Source organism: Aricia agestis, chromosome 8 (genome assembly GCF_905147365.1).
Source record: "Aricia agestis chromosome 8, ilAriAges1.1, whole genome shotgun sequence".
Taxonomy (NCBI): Eukaryota; Metazoa; Arthropoda; class Insecta; order Lepidoptera; family Lycaenidae; genus Aricia; species Aricia agestis.
The window spans coordinates 3,890,913-3,913,638 of NC_056413.1; the positions used below are offsets into that span (position 1 = coordinate 3,890,913).

Genomic DNA, 22,726 nt, shown 5'->3' on the forward strand with positions numbered 1-22,726 from the left:
ATTAACTATAATAATATGGAAAAAATACCTTCAAAAAAATCAATACCTATACTAGGAATTTGGAACCTATTAGTAATTATTTTATTGACTTTATTTAGAAAAAGGTGTTCAACTAATGGAAGAGCTTAGCTTAATTTATTTTCTAACTTCCCAACGAAATTTTTTAAGACACAAAGTACTTACACAAAAATAGGTGTAAAGTGACGAATTTTGTGTAAATTCTACTGAAGTCCAGTGATTTGTTTACTTACAAAACACCAATATTATTTGTTTGAAGAATAAATGTTACCTTTGCCTACGTAAATACAAAATCGCCTTCAATATGTCTATCAAGTGAAGAAAATTAAAGGAATTTCTTAACTTTGACAACTGATGCAATGCCTTATAGTCCTAAATACAAATAATTTATATAGGCTAGGTCAGTCATATTTAAAAATTTTAATATACTCTTTCAACGCATGGATTTAATTAAACTTGAAAACAAAGTTTTGTTTTCCATCACGCAATTGAAACCGCGACTAGTAAAAAATCGAAGTTTAAACCACTTGAGTCCAGCGGTCTAGTGAGTCTAGTGGCTGGGCCACACAAATTCATAAGGTACCATCGAGGAAATTGATTCCTAGGCAGTCGACAGACCAGCATCATTTGGGTCGGATCATGTCAATTCAATGTGATTCTGTCGGCTAAGTTTTACGTAACGCGACCAAACTACGTAGGTGCCCCATCTGCCTAGGAATCCACTTCTCTGATAGCACATGACACGTGCATTTTGTCCCTTCTTGGAGAATGTACATAAGTACGGACTAGCCTTATAGACAAAAACGGCTTACCTTGGAAAGGAAGAATAATTTAATAATTAACGCCTGCCTTATAAAGCCCTCTTTTAATTTTTTTCTCTCTACCTTTCTTGCGTCACGTCAAAATCAACTTTTGTTCCAAGCTATGTAAGTTAACTGTTCTGATTGCTACAACCAAACTCGTGAGGACTTTTCGGTAGATCAAGTAAAACTGTGGTATTTCATCGGACACGGTAAGAAATTAATCTTTATAGAAAAGTTTATCACTAGCTTGGTGGTTAACCTACATCAAAATTAATCAATCTCTGAGGCCGTAAATAATATTAAGGTGCTTACTCACCGCGAGCATTCACGTGTAATGGAACATTTTAGATTCGACTTTGAGTATTACATTACAATACTACCTCCCTGACTGACGAGAATTCACGCGTAATGTGACAATATTAAAGATTTGACTTTGAGCATTACATTACAATACTACCTCCCTGAATGACGAGCATTCGCATGTAATGTACCATCGAGTAAATTGATTCCTCGGCAGTTAACAGACCAACGTCTTTTAGTCGGATCATGTCAATTCACTGTTAATTGTGATCTGTCGGCTGGGTTCGATGCAACGCGACCAAACTACGTAAGTCCCCACCTGCCTAGGAATCAACTTCTCTGATAGTACATTCGACTTTGAGTTGAGCATTCCATAGCTAGTTGTTTCCATAATGTCAGATTAATGTTACAAGTTGTATCAAGAATCAAGATATTACACACTGTATAAAATTTACACGTTGTGCATTGTAATACTCGGCTCTCCTCCCTCACTGATGTGATGCTCGACTCTGTAACATTACATTACAAGCAAATGCTCCCGGTGAGGGAGCACCATTACAAACCTCTGATATAATAAGCCTGACCTAAATGATATAATTAGTGAAATTGGAATTATTTCACTCTGATTAGGATAACTTTTATTTCCTCTAATTTAGCTCAGCGAGGCTTCATTTTACTAACGTTTTATAATACTGAATTGTAAATTATTATTATTACTTCCAGCCAAGTATGTTTAATTATAAACATTGTTATCTACTTATTTATATTATCTGTTTAAAATTTTTAAAGAGTAATTAAATATTTAACTTTAAAGGGCCAGGCCACAACACTGCGTTGCGGCGTCGTATCGCAAAAACAACATTTGAAAAGCAATGTAGTTTCTTGCAATGCGATGCCGCAACGCAGTGTTGTGGCCTGGCCCTAAGTTTTTTAACCTTAGGGCCCTAAGTTAACTTTGAAACTAACAGCGCCATCTTTTAACAAAAATATGTATAATATGGACCCCGGAAATGTTATAGTGCCATCTGTCGGTGGCAATAAGAACTTCGAGCTTATGTATAATATGGACCCCGGAAATGTTATAGTGCCATCTGTCGGTGGCAATAAGAACTTCGAGCATAACACAGTAGCGGAGGAGGTCTGAGCACAACCGATTACTAAGTAGGTACTGGCCAACATAGTTACAACTGCGGAATTAAAATATTTGGCGTTTAGATACTCTGCTACCTTCGAATCATATTACCACAATTCACACCAGGCGGCAGTGCCTGTGTTAACGAGCGACAAACTTATCTAAGCCCGCCCAAGTTTAAAGAAAAGATAATAAAAACATAATTTACTAAAAAACTGTCATAAATACATCACAACAGCAATATTATAATCATTTATTTAAAAAAATACAAAATAGAAACAATATTTTAATACGCGTCATTACGATTTGCTTCCTTGTTATATTTAACTCATCTCATGCGCTTAGATAAGTAATCTTTAAGTAACAAAAATGAACTTAAGATTTTACTCCAACTTAAATATGTCTAGCAGAAATTGTTTGTATTTCTCCGTCTTGTAGGAGTACACTATCCGCGCGTTAGCGTTTTCTTTCTCCAGAAACTCATTTGTAGTGATGCCTCTCTTTTCACCTGAAATTACAACCATATCTATATTAAAAACCTATGAATGGCTATGGAATTCGGTTGCACCTATGTTATAAAAATAGTGAAAACCTACCCAAACCTAGTAACAAAGATAGAGAAGTACCGAAAATTCTGCCATGTGAAGTGGAAAAAAAGCCATTCGCAGTCTTAAAATGGAGAGAGCCCCAGGCCCAGATAAAGTACCAAATGAAATCCTAAAAGGCAGCCTTAATTACTATTTAGGGAAAGTTCTAGATAACCTTTAAAAAATCTGGTGCTCATCGATGATGTCATTTTGTTTAGAATAATAGATGTTCCCAGATTGTCGGTCATTTTATCCCTGATCTTTTATCTTTTTCCGGGGCTCTTTAAAAACCAAATTGCATAAAATCGGGTAGTGTTAGTGAAAGTCACCGCATTTATAGAAGCGATCCTTAACAAATAAACTATGAGAGATATTAATCCTCACCACAAGTAACAATATCGTGTCTGGAGAACTTGAACTCATCCACCAAGCTGGGGTTGATAGCCGCAGCCACTGCCGCTGGGTCCAGCGCTTGCCAGCTCTCCTGCGAGGCCAGCGACACCTGCTCAAACAGGTTTTGGGCCCGCATGATGTCGGTTGGGATAGCTCCTAACACGTCTTTCCTCCACTCCTGTAAATTGTAAACAGCCCAATATAGGTAATATAGGAATCTTGCATGAAGGTTTCTAAACTAAGGAAGCTTTTGGGCACCAAAATCCAATTGCCAATTATACAGTTCAATTGTTTTTGAGATGAAACCTCGTAACTGCAGCAGAGCGATGCGACACTTCACATCTCATTCTTGGAGTATAATAATAGCTCCCACACCGGTTTCGGTGACGGTGGCCGGTTTCATTGAAACCAGGCCAGCTACGAAGGAGTAATTTTATAGTGCTCAAGTGTATGCGCAATACACAAGAGCACTCTCTATTCCTTTACTCTCATAACTCAGTGGGACGGAAGACCGACACGACCGGCGAGAGATCAGGCGCAGGGCCGACTTTTTACATGCCCATCCGACACATGGATCATCTGCCTGTATTTTCCTTACCAAACTTGGAAATAACATGTTTCCAACGCCGGAATCTAACCCACGACCTCCGAGTCAAGAGCCGCTCTTACCACTAGACCACGGAGGCGTTATTCTTGGAGTGAAGCGTCGCGAAGTACCGCTGCTGCGTCTTGTGATATGCCTCATAAAATGCACGTAAAGCATATTATATAGTCGTGACGTGTTGTATAGTTTTCAAAAGTTACGCCCATTGTGGTCTTTTAGGTACATTAAGTCGCCACTAGTGCAGCAGCAGCGCGTAAAAAGTGACTAGTAAAAAGAACAGCTTGACAGCCGCGCGACTCTTTAGTATAGAAGTCGCGCTGCTGCCGCACTACTGGCGGCCTAATGTGAAGGCAGTCTTAGCGTCATGCTGTCATACTTACACATGCCGGTAATGCATGCGACTTCTCATTGCTTTACTATCTTGTAGAAGTACTATCAGAGAAGTTAATTCATAGGCAGATGGCGGGCCTAAGTAATTTAGTCGCGTTATATCAAACCCAGCTTTAGCTTTGATTTGACATAATCCAACCACATGACGTAGGTCTTTCAACTGCTTACGACGCCTTATGGATCAATTTCTTCGTTACATTGGTGGCTATCGGCCACCACGCAATCAGTTTACACCTTTGCCTCCTATTTTCTAAAGAACATAACATGCTGCAATTGGTTTTCATTTGTCAATAGTACATACCACGGTAAAGTTGCAATGCTGCTGCACCTGTGAGAAGGGTAGGAAGGTGACGCGGTCAGGAGTCGCGTGCGCTGCTACCACGTGGTACGCTTCCACATCCATATGAGCATTGAATTCCGCTTTCGGCCAGGAATCATCTGAAATTATATCACTATCTTCTAAGTCTTGGCTTAAAGTTCCATTGATGACAGAAATGCTTACAATACATAATAATATTATAAATTTACATATTGAGTCATTCTGAGATGTTTAATTTGAAATTTGGACTTTAGCATGCTTTGTCAGATCTGGCTAAAACATTGAAGTAAATGACTCACGTACTATGGATATGCCCAGCACCAACGTACAGATGTGCTATTCGACTGAGAAAATCTGGATCCAGTTTTATCGCCAGTGCCACATTAGTCAGCGCACCCAAAGTCACTACCGTTAGTTGATCTGTAAGCAGTTTTTTTTATATGTAAGTAAGGTAAAAGTCAAAAGCAGGAATTGTCAATGTGAACTAAAACATGTACTGGTATAAAATTTTAAAGCTTTTTGAAAATTGAACCTTATCTATATATAAAAAAATGGATTTTCAATTGTGTTAGTAACGCTAAAACTCGAAAACGGCTGAACGTATTGGGCTAATTTTAGTCTTAAAATATTTGTAGAAGTCCTGGGAAGGTTTTAAAATCACACGTGACACGAAGTTCACCGGGACAGCTAATCAATTGATAAATTTCGAAAAGGTCCCATTTCCATAAACCTGGATTTTCGGTAAACCAATTTTGACTACCTTTATGTTCTTTAGATAGATCAATAAGGGCCTCTACGGCATTTTTGGTGTGAGCGGGCTTCAGACCGTCGAGGTATTTCCCCGAGTCTCCCAGACCGTCCTTGCCGTAGTAGTGACCAGCGTCCGGAGTCCTGACTAGCGATGACTTTGAACCACGGTATATGGGAACCTGTAAAGTGAAAAGGAAACATTGACTACTTAAGCCCAGAAAAGCTGTAATCCATGTTATTATTACTTATTTCTTCCGTATAGTCGTATTCTCATGGCTGAGGGACGTGACCACCAAAAATTGCTTTCCGGGATATAGGGCTCTCCACTTATCTCTGTTTTTGGCCTGATAAAATGCCTCCTGGAACGTGCATTCAGCAGCCTTGACAATCGCGTCTGTCTTGACTCTGCCTCTGCCTCTTTTCCGCTCTGATTTCCCAGCTAATATGAGACTCTCAATATTACTTATTTATTATGAAGAAAAAAATTTGTTTCTTTGCAGTAAATATGCTCCGAAACTAAGGCTGATCTTGATAAAATTTGGGGCAGTTAAAATAATAGTAAAGTAGACCACGGGCAAGAACATAAGACATTTTTATGATGCAAGAACGAACGATTCCCGCGGATTTTTCAACAACTTCTAGTCATTTTGAAAATGATTAAAAATGATCTAGATTTTTTTAACATACACACAATTAAAAATGGTTTCTAATTATTGTGACACGACTTTAAAGAATCTCATCTATTAAATAATTTGGACTTACATCTTGCCTCTTGATGATCTTTAGCACTCTCTGATTGTTGAGGCACACATTATCCTCATTCGTATTTCCATTAACGGTCGTCAGACCGATCAGTTTTGGACTGCAAATATAAAACAATATAATTTAGGATTCACTGAATTCAGACTTATTAGATTACTTTGGATTTTCTATGAGAATAATATTATGTTGGTGGGGCTTATAGTCATTAATTCGGAATGAAAATTACTTCTGAGAACAGATCTGTTACGGCTAATTTTATCTCAACAAGTACAAAAAAATCAACGTGAAAATATAATATCTTTATAGTCTACAAAAGCCACAGAAGACAGAACAAAAAAAAAATAAGCTATTGTTGACCTTAAATCAAGTTACCGATATAAAAACGGTGCTAATTACAAAGTTAAAAAGGAATATTTTTCCATTCATAATAATGATGCATCTTACCCATTGTAATGCTTCTCATACAACAAGGCGAGGAAAATCGCCATTGCATCGTCTCCACCCGCATCGTTGTCTATTACCAGCTTTGGTGAAGGGTCCCTGAAAAATAGAAGAATAAGAATTATTTTTTAAACACTAATAACTTTATGCATTAGGCTTCTCACAGACGAACGGCATTTGCCAACGGCAGATACAACTGCATTGCAGCCGTCGCCTGCACTTATCAATGGCTGCCGGCAACGCATCGACGGCTGCCGTCGACAAGGCGACGGCTGCAGTTGTATCTACCGTTGGCAAGTGCCGCTTGTCTATAAGATGTCTAGCGCACGCGTGTGCGTTACTGCATATAATTGCATAGGTTCTATTTCCACGGACTAAAAAGTGCGTCACGGATAGTCTGTCGACTGCGCTGCGCCTTATATACATTACAAGGTCCAGGTCACAACATTTCTTGTAATACAATTTTTAGCTGATTTTTGTGCTGGCCAGGAAAAACCTAAATTGTGTTGAACATCTGTCAGATGTTTGTACACGTGCGCTATTATCATTGAGCAGCTGATCATAATAATAATAATGTTATCGTAAACGTTATGTGCGCCGGTTCTTCTCATCGTCAAATATGGCACAATTTTGTAAAAAAAATATACGTAAGTACATAATTTCTGATACTAAGCAATAAAGACGCCTGTAACCTATTGCATGGCAGTCGCAAGATACGTATCACCCAGCATCCTGCCAAGCCCCTACTAGGTCCGTCTACTAGAGATCATGTAAAATAATCCGAATATAATATTATGGTAAAAGGTATTTTAGATGCCAATGGAAACATAATAGTCATAATATAATCATGTTATGACCTTTCTAATTTAGGTCACGAGTATTCTACCAAGCGACTTCTGATCAATGACCGGTTTTCAAATGCAGAACTAAAATGATTGAATGAATCATTAATAATGACAAAACAAATGAAAAAACCATTAGGTTGGCAGTCAGTCCATTAGATAGAATCTAAATTACTTGCACCAAAAAATTAAATGACGTGCTTCCGCTTAAACTAAATTATGCTATTAGAGTGGTTGTGTGTTATGTTTAGAGCAACGGAGTTAAGAGTCACTTAGAATAACTTAGCCAATATAATTTAGTTCTAATCATACTGGTAAATAAAATATAACTTACGTAATACTACATAACACGCAGGACAGATTTATCAACAAAAGCAACAGTAACAACATTATACACATGCGGACTGACCGATACAACAACTACGAATGGTCACTTAATAAGATTTAAACTAAACATAAGATAGAAACTGTGATAGAAATAAGATAAATATGAACTAACTGAACTACTGATAAGTAATAACTCGTTTTTAATTGTTACTAGCTGTTTGACCGAGCCTTGCTCGGTATTCGATAAAACACGAATAAAATGACATTTTCTAAAAATGATTCCTAGCTAGATAGGATAGAATATATATAATATAATCAAGAATTGAACCATAGAATCAAGAATTGCTCGTTTAAATATATAAGATTAACGATTACTAATTATTTATATCATTACAAAATACAGATATTTGATTATTGCTTTATGTATTTATTGTTTTTGTTATCTATTATAGGCTCTTTGTTGGGCCGTTTCTATTATAATATTTTATTGTTATATTACATAGCTATTACTGTTAAGTCACTAATTGTACAGTATATTATGATTGAATTATAACAAAGATAACAATGACTGTTGAATTTAAAAGCAAATAATAATTATTACTGTAAGGAAACCTAACGTAGGTATATATTTCATAAAAAATCTATATATGCATTTCGTATTATCACTTATAGCTCTCACATAAATATTTAAGGAGCGAGCTGGCGAACAAAACCGGACATGTCCACCAGAGTGCGAAAGTATATTTTTTTGGAATCGTCTTCACTTGATCCATCTGTGTCAATCCCTGTTATTATTTTGAATCAAAACCGGTTAATAAGGCTTTAAAAAGTCAATTTTCAAACAAAACCGGATTAGTTCAGTAGTAGTAGTAGTTGATACTTGATACTAGTATTTTAGCCAATGTGTAATTTTTTTTTCTCATGGTTTAATCCGGTTCTTTTCGCCAGCTCCTCATTTTATGTACGGCATAAATATTGTGATAATTTTAAGTTTTTAGCAGTTTCAGACTTTCAGTTCGTTCCTACTTTGACAATGACACTGATAAAGATGCAAACAAGGGACTGTCAAATAAAACAGCTGATTACAAAGCCGATAACATTGTTTACATCTATTTACATTTTATGGCTGCACCAAAATATTAAGGCACATTTTCTATTTCTATAAATAAACTAACATTTTATATGATAACAACTACTAATTAAAAACCTACGTACCTCATATTGCAGATTTTGTCAGAAAATAAACAAGAAATAAAGATAGAGCCGGCTTTGTTTCAGTCCCTTTACACTTCACGTATATCATTAGAAAAACACACACTATATAAAAGTCATAGTAAAGTGTAATTATTGTGCATTAATTCTAAGCACAGAATATTATTATTTTGAATCACAGACGACGCGACCGTGTGCGTCAGCAAATACCAGACATCTGCGATACTGAAAAGGACGCCAATATCTAATCTCGCTGAAAACAGAGCGAGATAGAACGCTGACCTAACCCGGCTTCGCAATGCTTTGTCTGACTTGTGCATATCAAATTAGAATTTAGGTCTTTGTTATGAGTTATGACTGTGTTGTTTAACTCATTTATGAACAATCCAATCGTCGCAATGGATAGCATCTTAGACTGAACTATGTTAAGTTTATAATACTAAAAGACGTCCACAACTCCGTTGCGCCAAAATATGTTTATCGCGCGAGAACCGTACATTTTTTGAGATAAAAAGTATCCTATGTCCTTTCCCAGGGCTAAAAGTATCTCCATACCTTTTAGCAAAATCGGTTCAGCGGTTTGGGCGTGAAGACGTAACAGACAGACTGACAGACGAACACACTTTCGCATTTTTAGTATGGACTTACCATTATCATGAATACTATAGTCGCCTCTGATCTGATATGAATACTACGCCTCTCCTAGGCAGATGGCGGACCTAAGTAATTTGGCCGCGCTAAGTCAAACCCAGCCATGATCCGACCGATCACACTAAACAGCGTAGGTCCGTCAACTGCCTAGGAATCAATTTCCTCGATGGTACTTATCACGAAAATAAACGACTATACAAATTTCACTCAATTTATTTTGTTCGTCTTTCTTTTTTTGATTTAGTCTACAACTTCCAATTCCATGGCGCTCTCTTGCTGTCCTTCGCGAAGAGTTTTAGCAGCAGATCCTGGTAAGGTTCCTTCTTTACTTCCGTCACCACTCTCGCTGTTGCGTTAGCGCTCTCGAAGTCGTATCTTGTGACGCCGCGTTCACTATCTATAATAGTAATTACATCCTTTAGGGCCTGTTTCACCACTTCCTGATAAGTGCTGGATAGGCAATCCACCACTTAACTTGACAGATAGGGTATGGAGAATCTGTCCAATAAGTTGTGGATAGCCTATCCAGCACTTTATCAGGAAGTGGTGAAACAGGCCCTGTCTTCACAAAACAAAAGCAAATAAGCACGGTTGTATACGATATTAAATGTCCGTATGATTGCCCAAGCACATACGGCATTATCGCAACATAAAGACGCCCCAGTCCAGAAAAAAGAACAATTCAATACGTCTGAGAATTCCTGTGTGTGGGTTTCTTCACGATGTTTTTCCTTCACCGTACGACCGTATTATACTTGATTATTGTACTTGAGATCAGAAAATGTCAGATTGGTACACGCCTTCACCCGGGATTGAACCTGTACCCACTACGAGTGCGAATCAAAGGTCTACTAACTAGACCACGGACGCTCTTTGCTTGATAATAACTTAGTTATTTCTCATCTTATTTATTATTCTGCGTTGTGAGAATGCACTTGGACAATACGGGCTCTTATCGCTGGCCCAAAACTTCCTTAGACACTGGAGTCATATTAGCCACGGAACCGAAATTCCTTATTTTTCCTCAAGGTCACTTACCACAAGTCCCAACAGTAGCTTTTGCGTACTTCGCCTCCACGACTATGTCATCTTCATCCAACACGATGGCCATCGCTGCTGGGTCCAGGAGACACCAGTAGGTGGAGTTGGCCATGCTAACTCGCTCGAATGCGTTCTGCCTCTTCATGATCGATGTCGGAAGAGTTCCGAGTTTGTTGATCCTCCAGTCCTGAAATCATTGTTTGGGACGATATTATGTTTGATATGAATGCTTAATTAATGTGTATTTTTATTATCCTTTGTTACTTTATACGTGGGAGAGCCATGCTTCGGGACGAATGGGCCGGCTCGACCGGAGCAATATCACGTTCTCACAGAAAACCGGAGTGAAACAGCGCTTGCGCTGTGTTTCGCCGAGTGAGTGAGTATACCGGAGGCCCAATCCCCTACCCTATTCCCTTCCCTACCCTCCCCTATTCCCTTTCCTTCCCATCCCTACCCGCCCCTATTCCCTTTCCTTCCCATCCCTACCCTCCTCTATTACCCTCCTAAAAGGCCGGCAACGCACCTGCAGCTCTTCTGATGCTGCGAGTGTCCATGGGTGACGGAAGTTGCTTTCCATCAGGTGACCCGTTAGCTCGTTCGCCCCTTATTTCATTTAAAAAAAACTTATTTATTTGTTAAGTTATTGCATAGCTTTTATCGCGGGCTTTAAAAAATTCAACAACAAAAACAAACCTAACACCCCTGTGTTAGGTTAGGTTAGGGGGTGACCCCTCCCCCCGATGGTTGCACGCCTTGTCGTGGCGGTGGGGCTCTAGTAACCGCGGCTTGGACAACCGCGGTGAAGCAAAGAGGCAACCAGGGCCGGCCGGTGTCGCCGCCTGGCCCGAGGAGGGCGCTCCCAGCGGACTGGAGGAGTCCGCTACGGATGCGCACCGAGGTGGGGCCGCAGAGGAAGAGGCAAGTAGGTATTACGGTGCGCCGCTTGCCCTATCCTCTGCGGCCGAGGACGGATCGCGGGGGGGAGAGGCATTGTGGTAGGTTGCCGCTTTCCCTACCCCCCCTGCGAGCTGGCGGGGCCGTTCCGCTTGAACGGCATTGGTGGGGCCGCAGAGGAGGAGGCAAGTAGGTATTACGGTGCGCCGCTTGCCCTATCCTCTGCGGCCGAGGTGTGGTCGGTGGCAGAGCCACAGACTTGATCTGCCACATGGCCTCCAAGTGGCAGACTCGGGGGGCGTCTGCTACAGCCTTGGTGGGGGCCGAGGAGGAGGGCGCATGTGTTGTGCGCCCATTGTGGAGTCTTCGGGCCGCTGGCGGGGTCGCAGATGTGTGTATCGTTCCTGTGGCCCCGTCAATATGCGGCGTGGCGGAAGATGGGGGGGGGGGGTTTTAGTGGGTATACCGTGGTCTCATTAGCTACGGGAGTCCCACATAACCGCTCGGGTCGCCCCCTGCGCCTGGGTGGTATGCGTAATGCATTTCCCCCTCCGGAAAAAAAAAAAAAAAAAAAAAAAGGGGGTGACCCCTCACTCCGACCGACTTAGCGGTGCGGCGTTGCCGTGCATCGTCTAAGGGTCGATTTATAATAGCTCCAATTTAAATGAAAAATATCTTTTCTATACGTAAGTTCAATAGTACGGGAGCCCTAGAATATTTTTTTTATTACTATCAAGCAAATTTTTTGTAAGTAGCTTCATTTTGATAAGACGAACAACCGACGAAAAATCTTGAAAGTGGTAGCTAACAGAAATAGAAAGGATTTCATACTTTGACTTGATGGTCCTAAAATATGGCAAGCTATAACAACAACGATCAAGTTCTATTTATAGGACAATATTACTCTTTATAACTATTAACCTATCAATATACAAAAAAATCAGCTTGTTAGGGTTCCGTTTTTGGCTTCAGTAGTCAACCAAGTTTTGTTCATTACAGAACCCTACAACGGAACCCTAACGAGCTGATTTTTTGTATATTGATAGATTAATAGTCATATAATTTAAGAGTAATATTGGCGCAGATTACACGCATGAATATTATCACGATTCCATGATAATATTGATAGTATAATAGGCCGAATCGCAGTATCACAGTACACTAATTGTGAATCGCGTGATACTAGAATAATGATAATGTTGATGCGTGTAATACCAGCCTTTCTCCTACAAATAAAACAGTCCATATTTTAGGACCATCAATTCAAAGTATGAAATCCTTTCTATCTCTGTTAGCTACCGCTTTCGAGATTTTTCGCAAATAAAAATATTGTTCGTCTTATCAAAATGAAGCTTCTCACAAAAATTAGCTTGATATAGTAATAAAAAAAAATGTTGTAGGGCTCCCGTACTACAACTGCCGTGGTCTTACTTCGGTGATGTTCTGGTTTGCGTAGATAGTGGTGAAGGGTACGAGCGTCAGCTTGTCTGGTTGTCCGTGGCTAACCACAATGTGGTACGCCTCTGGGTCCATGGCTATGTTAAATTCTGCTTCATCTGTAAAATATAACAGAAAAATTTCTTTAGCACAAAGCAGCAATCATTATAAATCTTCCCTTTCTTTAATAGCTAGAAGATAATCTAAATGTATACAAAAAAATCGGCTAAGTGCGAGTCGGACTCGCGCACGAAGGTTTCCGTACCGTTATAGAGCGAAAATAAGGAAAAATTGTATTTTTTGTATGGGAGCCCCCCTCAATTATTTCTTTTATTTTAATTTTATTATTTAATATTAAATAACACATAAAATTGAGGATTTTGTGAAAATTTCAAGTGTCTATATGTTGCCGTTATGGATTACGAACCAAAAAGACCAAAAAATAACGTTTGTTGTATGGGAGCCCCTCTTAAATATTAACTTTATTTTGTTTTTAGTATTTATTGTTATAGCGGCAATAGAAATATCTACATAATCTGTGAAAATTTCAGAAGTCTAGCTATAGCAGTTATTGAGTTACAGCCTGGAGACAGACAGACAGACGGACAGACATCGAAGTCTCAGTAATAGGGTCCCGTTTTTACCCTTTGGGTACGGAACCCTAAAAATGAGAGAGGCTCTATGTTCGGGCGTATGTATTTTTTTAAACTATTATTCGACCGTCCTTGGTCCGATTTTCATTTTTTTTTTTGTTTTATAGGGTAGGTATAACTCGAATTTGGTACCATTTTCATAAAAGCGGTGACTGGTGACATGATGATGGGACGGAATTTTGAGCAAAGTCTATATGGCGATGGTGAGTGAAAATACATGGCGATTTTAATTTTTTATGAAGTAATCTAATCGGTTTAGTGACTTTCTTTTTAGAATTTAGGTGAGTTTTCTTATGCCCGGTTTCTAAGATTTTTGACAGGGTAAGCCCATGTCAAAACATAGTGATTGGGTTTATTGGGTTCGAATATCGATTATTAGCTTTGTCCATACTGTGACTTTTTCTGTTCGTCAAGGGAATGCGTTATAGCGCAGTCAACAGCGAACGTGAGGCATGCCCGCGACGCATGCCCTCTGACCGCGGTATCCAAAAAACAAAAATGACAATGTTGGCGTTGCGTTCGTTGACGTATTCAATTATTGAATGCGCCAAAACGAAAGTTGAATGAAAGAAGATGACGAAAATTGAAGACGAAAGCGCATAGTGTGGACATAGCTATTGGGTTTTATTAATTTTTAATACTTACTTACCGTTTATATTTCCACCACCTATGTACAGATGTCCAACCTTGTTTATGAATTCAGGGTCCAGTTTGATAGCCAGAGCAATGTTGGTCAGAGCACCAATGGCAGCAACTATTAACTTTTCTGAAAGAAGGTAGAATTTTACAAAATATGTCTTTGTAGTATATAGAAATCAATTTATTTGTATTATCGAATTACATTTAATATACCTGTTTTGTAATGAATTCGTATTATATTATCTTATTCATATTTTATTCTAATACGATAATATACTTGTTTAAGTTTTTTAAACTATTAATTATTTTAATACAATATTATGTTACTAAGGTATAAATATACCCCGCGTTACATTTAGCCTTAAAAACGATCAAAACGCTTAAAATAGGAGGCATTTTGGGCGTTTTGATCATTTTTAATGCTAAATAGAATGCGGGTACATATTGGATACTAGATGACGCCCGCAACTCCGTTGCGCCAAAATTCGTTGAACACGCAGGACCTGTACATTTTTTCGGGATAAAGAGTATCCTATGTCTATCTCCATGCCAAATATCAGCAAAATCGGTTCAGTGGCTTGGACGTGAAGAGGCAACAGACAGACAGACAAACTTTCGCATTTTTAATATTAGTAAATTAGTATGGACAGCAAACTTCGAAAATTTTTTGACGGTTGGTAGTTTGTTTGGACTCTGGTTATTAACATATTTTGAAGAGCTGACTTTGGTTCTGGTTGTCAGTCTGGTTGTCAGAATAAAAAGGATAGATTGTGATTTAAAAGACCTTTAATACTCTAGATACCCTATTGTTTTTTTTTTTCACCCCAGAACATTTAGAGCCATACCTTACCGTGATGCCATAGTGACGTGGCCAGCGACGTTACCATGGCTATGTCTGGCGTCGCCACAAAGGGGTGTTTTTCTTAAATTCTATGAAGATTTAAGAATATACCCGAAAAAAAAATAATCTGAGGATATCACTAAAATCAGCGACTGATTGAGTGAAGGAGCATACAAAGACGCCACATGCGGAGTGGTCGACTCTGGCTATGTTGGCTACTTGGCAACGGCGCCAGTCAGTTGCCTGGTGAGTTACCCGTCCGAAAAGCGGTCTGCCGCTGGCAGACGACCGCTGGTGGAGATGCGGTCGCGGTGTCGTACCCGTGGCTCCGTCGTCGGAGAGAAGGCGCACCGCCAAGTTTTAGTGGGTAGGGCTTTCGAGCGAGTCCCACATATCTGCGTCAGGATCCCCATCCCCCGCGGAATGCGTAAATGCATTTCTTGGCGTAAAAAAAAGGTGAGTTACCCGTCATACATCTCAATAGAACTAGTTGGCGACGTCGCTGGCCACGTTGCAATGGCGTCCCGGTGAGGTATGGCCCTTAAGAAACGACTTATAAATACACATACCTCTATATCTAGAAGCCATCTGAATCAAACCCAGAGCCGCGTGCACATTTTGTGCCCTTATGGGTCTGTAGCTCTGAAGGCCGTTGTCTCCGAGTCCGTCCCTGCCGAAGAAGTAGTCTGACTCTATGCCTTTTACGAAAGGTTCGGTACTGCCTCTGAATAACATGACCTGGAACATTTTAATAATTTATGCATTTTAAGATCCCCGCAGAGTGTATCAGAAAACGGATGGCGCCGTTGCATGTAGATATGCACATAATATTATATGAGATGAGTTCTTGATTAGAGTATGATAACATGACTTTTTGCCTAAGCGCTAATTCATATAGGCAGTAGATCGTAGGCACAAAATATTCTTAGTTAATTTAACTTAAACATAATTTTTCCGTGATGATGAAGGCGTGATGGACTTACAGTGGATTAAGAGGGCGACTAACCCAAAAAATCAAACATCGTCCTTCTCTCTTCACACTCACGCCCGTCTTTCATATGCCAGGCGAAAAATGCCGCGGATTCATCGCCAAATTAGTTTTTTCTCAATAACTTGATAAATATACAACATTTTAAAAATCTACTAGGTAGGTCGGTTTCTCAATGATAGAATTTTATACAATGTGTTAAAATATTAACTTAGTTCATTGCACGGTTATGGTAATAAATAAAAAAATCGTGAAAATTAGATGCATTTTCGCGATTTTTTTCTATCAAGAAAATTTTAAGACATCGTGTTTTTGCTCAGATCGGATTCTTGGAAATATAATGTAGCATCTAATTTTAGACAATAAAACAATTCGGGGCTTATTTTCAAGTATCAAAATGAATTATAAAATCGACAATTTAGGGTTAGTCGCCCCCTTAAGAGAAAATGTAATCTTGGTACGCGACAAAATTAGATATGTAAATGAAACAAAGGATATGGGCGACTGGCCCATAGACGACCCTAATTATTGTAATAAAAAAATATATATTTTGCCTTGACTCAATCTCTTCAATCCAGTTATTTAGACGTGGGAGAGCCATGCTTCGGCACTTTAACGTTGTTAGTGGCGGCCGAAAAGGAAGATCTTCCGACCGAGCGAGATAGCATGCTCGGTCAGGCCGAAGCCCACTGACGTCATCTCAGACGTTGTATATATCTTGCCATTCTCCGAAACTTCGATAGCGCGATGCAGGATTGTTAGGCGAATTGTGGGTACCGCCACAGCACGAATGGGCCGGCTCGACCGGAGAAATACCACGTCCTCACAGAAAACCGGCGTGAAGCAGCGCTTGCGCTGTGTTTCGCCGAGTGAGTGAGTTTACCGGAGGCCCAATCCCCTACCCTATTCCCTTCCCTCCCTTATTCCGTTCCTTTTCCATCCCTACCTTCCCCTATTACCCTATTCCCTCTTAAAAGGCTGGCAACTCACCTGCAGCTCTTCTGATGCTGCGAGTGTCCATGGGCGACGGAAGTTGCTTTCCATCAGGTGACTCGTTTGCTCGTTTGCCCCCTTATTTCATAAAAAAAAAAAAAAACTAGGCGACTCAAGAAATAAAACCAAATATTTTTTCTTTGTTTCCACTTACATCAGACCGTCCAGCTACATCCAGTATGATCTGTGAGTTGATAAAGGCTTGGCTCTCTTCTACATTACCGAAGGTAGTTGTGAGCGCTGTGAGTTTAGGCCTGGAATAAAGAAGAAGCTCTCTAAACATCCACAAACTTAACAGAAAATAATATCATGGGGTAATGTAGTTAAAGATTACTAAGTTAATAAGTTGGTTAGATTACATTAATCATAATAATATTATAATGTAAGTAACAACACGATTGTTCACACTAAAATTGATTAAAATTATAAATTTTAATCAATGTTATAATGTTGAACCAGGAACATTGAAAATTTGTTCCGTCGGCGGGATTCGAACCCGCGATCCCTGGCTTGAGCTGCCACACACTCAACCATTGATCCACAGAGGTCGTCAATTAATATTGCTTTAACAGTTAACTTATACCCTCCAAAATTTTCATCTTTTAACGACGCCATGAATATGGCCATGGCATCGTCAGCTCCGCCATCGTGGTCTATCACCAGCCTCAGTCTGTCGCCATCATTAGTCGGTCTGAAAACATTGTAAACTACCGGTTACAAATCGTTAAGAAGGTATACATTTTTTCATTCGACGTTGGTAAATCAGAGGCTGGTACCATCATCATTTTTAATGTGTGTATTTTTCTACGCTATCTTTTTCTGCCGAAGAAATTCAGCCACTGTCACCAGCTTTTCACATTGTAGAAGGCAATTGTATTGTCCTTATCTTGACTCTATTAAATAAAAACCGATCGGTTTTTGTTTTTGATAAAGAAACTCGTTCTTTAACTTCACGAGGAAAATAAAATTTGTCATACTTAATTAAAAAGGATACTTAAAATGTTATCTTTCAAGATAAAACACGACAGCAAGGTTAAAATTGAACCATTAACTAAAAATAGAGTCGTAAAAATTTGAGATCGTTACTATGTCATCGCTAAAATATTATCGTTATATAAAACAATAGCATCTGTTCACGAGAGATAAAGATAATAAATACTGATAATGTCGAGTTATATCGTCTCATCTATCATTCTCAAAGTTTGATAAGAAGACCACTTGGTTACCTAGACCCCCCCTAGTATGATTATAATAATTTTCGTATCTATTATAAATAAAAATAAACATGGGCGTACCGAGGGCTGGGGCAGCTGCCCCCCCCCCCCCCCCCCCCCTCCTGGATCATGTTGACGTCCCTACTAAGTATATTATCTAGTACTTTTATCTATAAAAATTAAGAAAACGAATTTTTGCCATTTGTTTGCAATATAATATTTTTACAACTAAAAATTATATTTTTTTTATTCTTTATAAACTCCTAGCTTATAAAAAATCTGGCCTGGCCTAGAACCTGGGTTATTTGCCCATTTGCCCCCCCCCCTGGCCCAGACCTGGGTATTTTGCCCCCAATGGCCCAGAACCTGGGTACGCCCATGAAAATAAATGTTGTTAATCTTGCTAAAAATATAACCGCTGCGCCGATTTGGCTTGTTAACCTATTTAGAAATAAATATTTTTCATTTTCATTTCATTTTTGTTTACTTTGCTGGGAATCTCAATATCTCTATAGATATTTTAAAAAGGGCATAGGATGTTTTATTGGCAAAATTTTCGGTCCTATAGAAACGATTTTTTTAATAACAAGGTTGCGGATATCTTGTTTGTTAAAATCATTAAATTTGTTAAAGATTATTATTTTTATTCTTACCTTACTCCAGTACAGGCCGCCAAATAAAAATTCAATAAAAATACAATCGAAAACATATTATTTTTCGCGTGCCAACCACTTTCTACGGACAAAAAGTCGAGACTAAGATCTCGATTTGAATATCAAGGATTTTAATACATTCAGACTGGTTAATCTCGCTTTGTTTACTTGTACTGTGTTTCTAAAAACGATAATACTAATCCTCTACGTGTAGATGATTATCGTTTTTAGTAAGAAGAAGACAAGAAAAAGATGATTTTTTTTTGGTTCTACGGTTTCAATAATACCTAATCGTGCGGAAACCATTAATGCCTAAGGGTGGGTTGCACCAGAGGCGTAGTTATAGTTAAGGTTAAGGTTATTGTCAAATATGGCGTCCATTATGGACTTTTACTAGGAATTTGACAGTTCATTTGACATTTTGTTATGGTTAAAGTTAAAGTTATTGTAAGTTGGTGCAACCCACCCTTAGTATGTCCGTTACGTTTGAGGGCGAAGTAAATTGGATTTAAATCTAGAATCGACATCAATAAAACTTGCTTATGGATTTAATTTTATAATGTTACCAAAATGGCAAAATCCCGAAAAAAATTACTGATGTGATCTCACCCCTATATTTAGGTCACTCTCCATGTCAGGCTCTGGTGGTCGGTGGATATCCATGATTGTACAATAGCAAAGCTATCATTAACGAATATGATGCTCATCACACACCCGCAATAGCTTTTATTGGTCCATCTGAGCTACCAGCTGAGTACACTGTCATAAACACAATGATTACTACTCTTACTGCGGCAGCTAGTAATATTGCAAAAATCTATACTTAATACTATAAAGCAGAAGAGTTTGTTAGTTTGTTTGAACGCGTTAATCTCAGGAACTGCTGGTCCGATTTGAAAAAATCTTTCAGAGTTAGATAGCCCATTTATCATGGAGGGCTATAGGCTATATTTCATCACGCTAAGACTAATAGGAGCTAAGAAATAGAGGAAAAAGTGGAAAAAACAGACGAAATTATTTAAAATTGTATATTATCTTAAGCAACCACTGAAGCAATTTTTATGTTATTTTGCACACATGAAGAATAGACCACGTGAAAGGACATAGGTTTCTTTTTTGCGGAAAAATGAACGGTTTCCGTGACATTCCTAAATTACGCGAGAGAAGCCGCGCGGAACATCTAGTAATAAATAATTTAAACGATTTTAATATTATTATGATATATCTACGATATCATTTAGCGAAATATTTTAATTTATTTATAGATGCATACAGCATCTATAATAAATTTAAAAAAAAACTAGATACTTAATCTGACATTAACGAGTCCTCCACAAGGTCACATACGAGGTCAGCTCAAGCCTCTTGTACAGATCTAGATTAATGTTAACCCTGGATTAAACAGGTTATTCTTCGTAATTTTGGAATAAAATTTTGCACGGAATATACAGGGTGTAACAAAATTAAGTGATAATACTTTAGGGTCTGTACATGTTCCTTGTAATGAGTTCACTGTGAAAGTAGCAGCGTTGAAAGACCAAAATTTTTTTTCACTTTTGTATGGGGAAACTCGTGACGCTCGGGCCCTTGCCCATACAAAAGTGAAAAAAAAATTCGTCTTTCAGCGCTGCTACTTTCACAGTGAACTCTCTACAAGGAACACGTACGCACCCTAAAGTATTATCACTTATTTTTGTTACACACTGTATTTTCATCACCAGTACCATTTGCATGGGACAAATGGTACTGGTACCACTGAAGCAGTCATATCAGAGTAGACAGAAGTAGTTATGTCTATTGTGGTCATATCATGTCATATCCAGTTTTTTTTTTAATTTAACGTATCGATTAAATAGACAACGTATAATATTATTTAACCCGGTGTCTAGACACACGGTAGCCAAGTTCAAGTATAACACGATTGTAACAAAACTTTTCTTAATATGGGCGTTTTTTTTTTTTTTTTTATAACAGAACTGGCTAGCAGCACCTAGCAGTAATACTTATTAGATTTAATCAGGATCCGGGAAAGTGAACCTTAACCCTCGGTTGATCGCGTGGGGTCTTTAAAAGCCCGGAGTTTGCGACAACGAGAAAAAAAACTATATTATTTAAATTAATCGTAGCAAATCCGCTCGCTTCTTTCGCTCTCCGGTTGCTTCCTAAAGTATATTTCGCTATAATTGCCACTAATCTGAGCTCGCGTGCATGTATTGTGTGTTACAGATATTGTGTTTATTCACGCTAGGATTTCTTTTGTGATTTTCATTGTATTTTAATAATAAATCAATTGAAACGTTCCTGTGTTAGTTTTTATTGTTTTATATCGCTTATAAGAAGTTTTAGACGCACTATTCAAGAAATGCATATTTTGCTACGTAGATCAAAATAGTGATGATTATTTTTTGGTGATGATAAGACCAACACACTCAACGTGCCACACGTTTAAGGTATATGGGTTCCGTACCGTTATAGAGCAAACATAGGCCAAAAACAGTGTTTTTGTAGCCCCCCTTAAATTTTTATTTTATTAAAATATTATTATTAAAGTACACATATGATTAAGGCTTTTGTGAAAAATTCAAGTGCCTACCTGTTGTCATCATTGATACCGAGTAAAACATGTTTGAAAAATTACGTTTCTTGTATGGGAGCCCCCCTTAAATATTAATTTTATTTTGTTTTTAGTATTTGTTGTTATAGCGGCAACAGTAATACATAATCTGTGAAAATTTCAACTCTCTAGCTATTACCGTTCTTGAGTTACAGACGGACAGACGGACAGACATCGAAGTCTCAGTAATAGGGTCCCGTTTTTACCCTTTGGGCACGGAACCCTAAAAAATTCAAATTACTTAAAAGATCTTTTTTTTTTTCACTTTTATATTTTGGCTTACTTACCTGTAATGTAAAAAAAAACTAGTAAGTACTTAAATCTTACCTAGTCAGCACAAAAATGAGTGTTATCACGAATACAACTACTAATATAGGCCCTAATGCTATCAACAACCTGTAACTTTGATTCATTTTTAAAATAAGTAGTTTTTTTTTTTATTTCACTGGTACTTATATATTTCAATATTTAGTTCACTTTATTAGTAGCGATTCATTTTTCATATTTTTAAACATTTTTCTGTTACAAAAACTTTTTTGTATGATGGTACTATTTTTGGGAATTTTAATTTTGAATATTTAACACACAATGTACCTATTTCACTTCTAAACAAATATTATGACATCTTCATACTAAACAGAATTGATAACTGTTTTGTTGCCTGTTATCAGCAGTTGATTATTCTAATCACTGAAGATGCCGTGACGTATTTATCATTATTGTATTACTTTACTCAAAGTAATAAACGCCTGCCTTTTGATAAAAACAATTTTAAATATCCAGACAAAATAATAAACGCCTGCTTATATAAAGTAGCAATTATTAATTATTTAAACAATATAAAATAAATTTTGTGTTTTTTTTGTATATTCTTGGATATTTGAAATTCAACTAAGTACTTATAATACAAATAATATTATCATTATTGTTGTACTGGTATTGTAATAATTATTTATCATAATATTATAACAGCGTTATCTTCTGAAGTTTTTTGGAACTAAAAAGCTTCCCTTCAAAATATAAGGTGAAACGTGTCGTAGTCCGATGACAACGTAAACGTACTGTTGCTGCGTATTTGCTGTAGATGGCGCTGCACACCATTGTTAATCAGGGTAAATTCGGACACAGGAGGGCAAGTCCGGGTTAATTCAAGTTAAACTACAGTACTGTCACGGTACGGTACTACAATTTGCGATCAATAAAATATAATAATATTAATAAATAA

The 22,726-nt window shown here is 38.1% G+C and overlaps 2 protein-coding genes across 6 annotated transcripts; both read right to left on the reverse strand.

Moving 5' to 3' along the window:
- Positions 1–2,519: 2,519 nt before the first annotated feature.
- LOC121729226 (inosine-uridine preferring nucleoside hydrolase-like) lies at positions 2,520–9,087 on the reverse strand. Of its 2 annotated transcripts, none has more exons than XM_042117672.1 (8): positions 8,884–9,087; positions 6,503–6,598; positions 6,059–6,158; positions 5,307–5,475; positions 4,850–4,966; positions 4,529–4,665; positions 3,225–3,411; positions 2,520–2,761 (listed from the first exon to the last, which is right to left on the reverse strand). In XM_042117672.1, exons 1-8 carry the CDS (start codon positions 8,886–8,888, stop codon positions 2,637–2,639), a joined length of 936 nt encoding a protein of 311 aa, XP_041973606.1. In that variant the 5' UTR covers positions 8,889–9,087; the 3' UTR covers positions 2,520–2,636. The 2 variants fall into 2 exon arrangements, with proteins under 2 accessions (XP_041973606.1, XP_041973605.1); XM_042117671.1 differs by lacking the exon at positions 8,884–9,087 and adding an exon at positions 7,676–7,783.
- Positions 9,088–9,728: 641 nt separating this feature from the next.
- On the reverse strand, positions 9,729–21,938 carry LOC121729225 (probable uridine nucleosidase 2). 4 transcript variants are annotated; one of them, XM_042117668.1, is made up of 8 exons: positions 21,829–21,938; positions 17,604–17,711; positions 17,175–17,274; positions 15,609–15,777; positions 14,209–14,325; positions 12,904–13,025; positions 10,570–10,762; positions 9,729–9,928 (listed from the first exon to the last, which is right to left on the reverse strand). In XM_042117668.1, exons 1-8 carry the CDS (start codon positions 21,912–21,914, stop codon positions 9,777–9,779), a joined length of 1,047 nt encoding a protein of 348 aa, XP_041973602.1. In that variant the 5' UTR covers positions 21,915–21,938; the 3' UTR covers positions 9,729–9,776. The 4 variants fall into 4 exon arrangements, with proteins under 4 accessions (XP_041973602.1, XP_041973601.1, XP_041973604.1 ...); XM_042117667.1 differs by having other exon boundaries at positions 10,570–10,759; positions 12,901–13,025; XM_042117670.1 differs by lacking the exon at positions 21,829–21,938 and adding an exon at positions 19,497–19,517 and having other exon boundaries at positions 10,570–10,759; positions 12,901–13,025.
- Between the last annotated feature and the right edge of the window lie 788 nt (positions 21,939–22,726).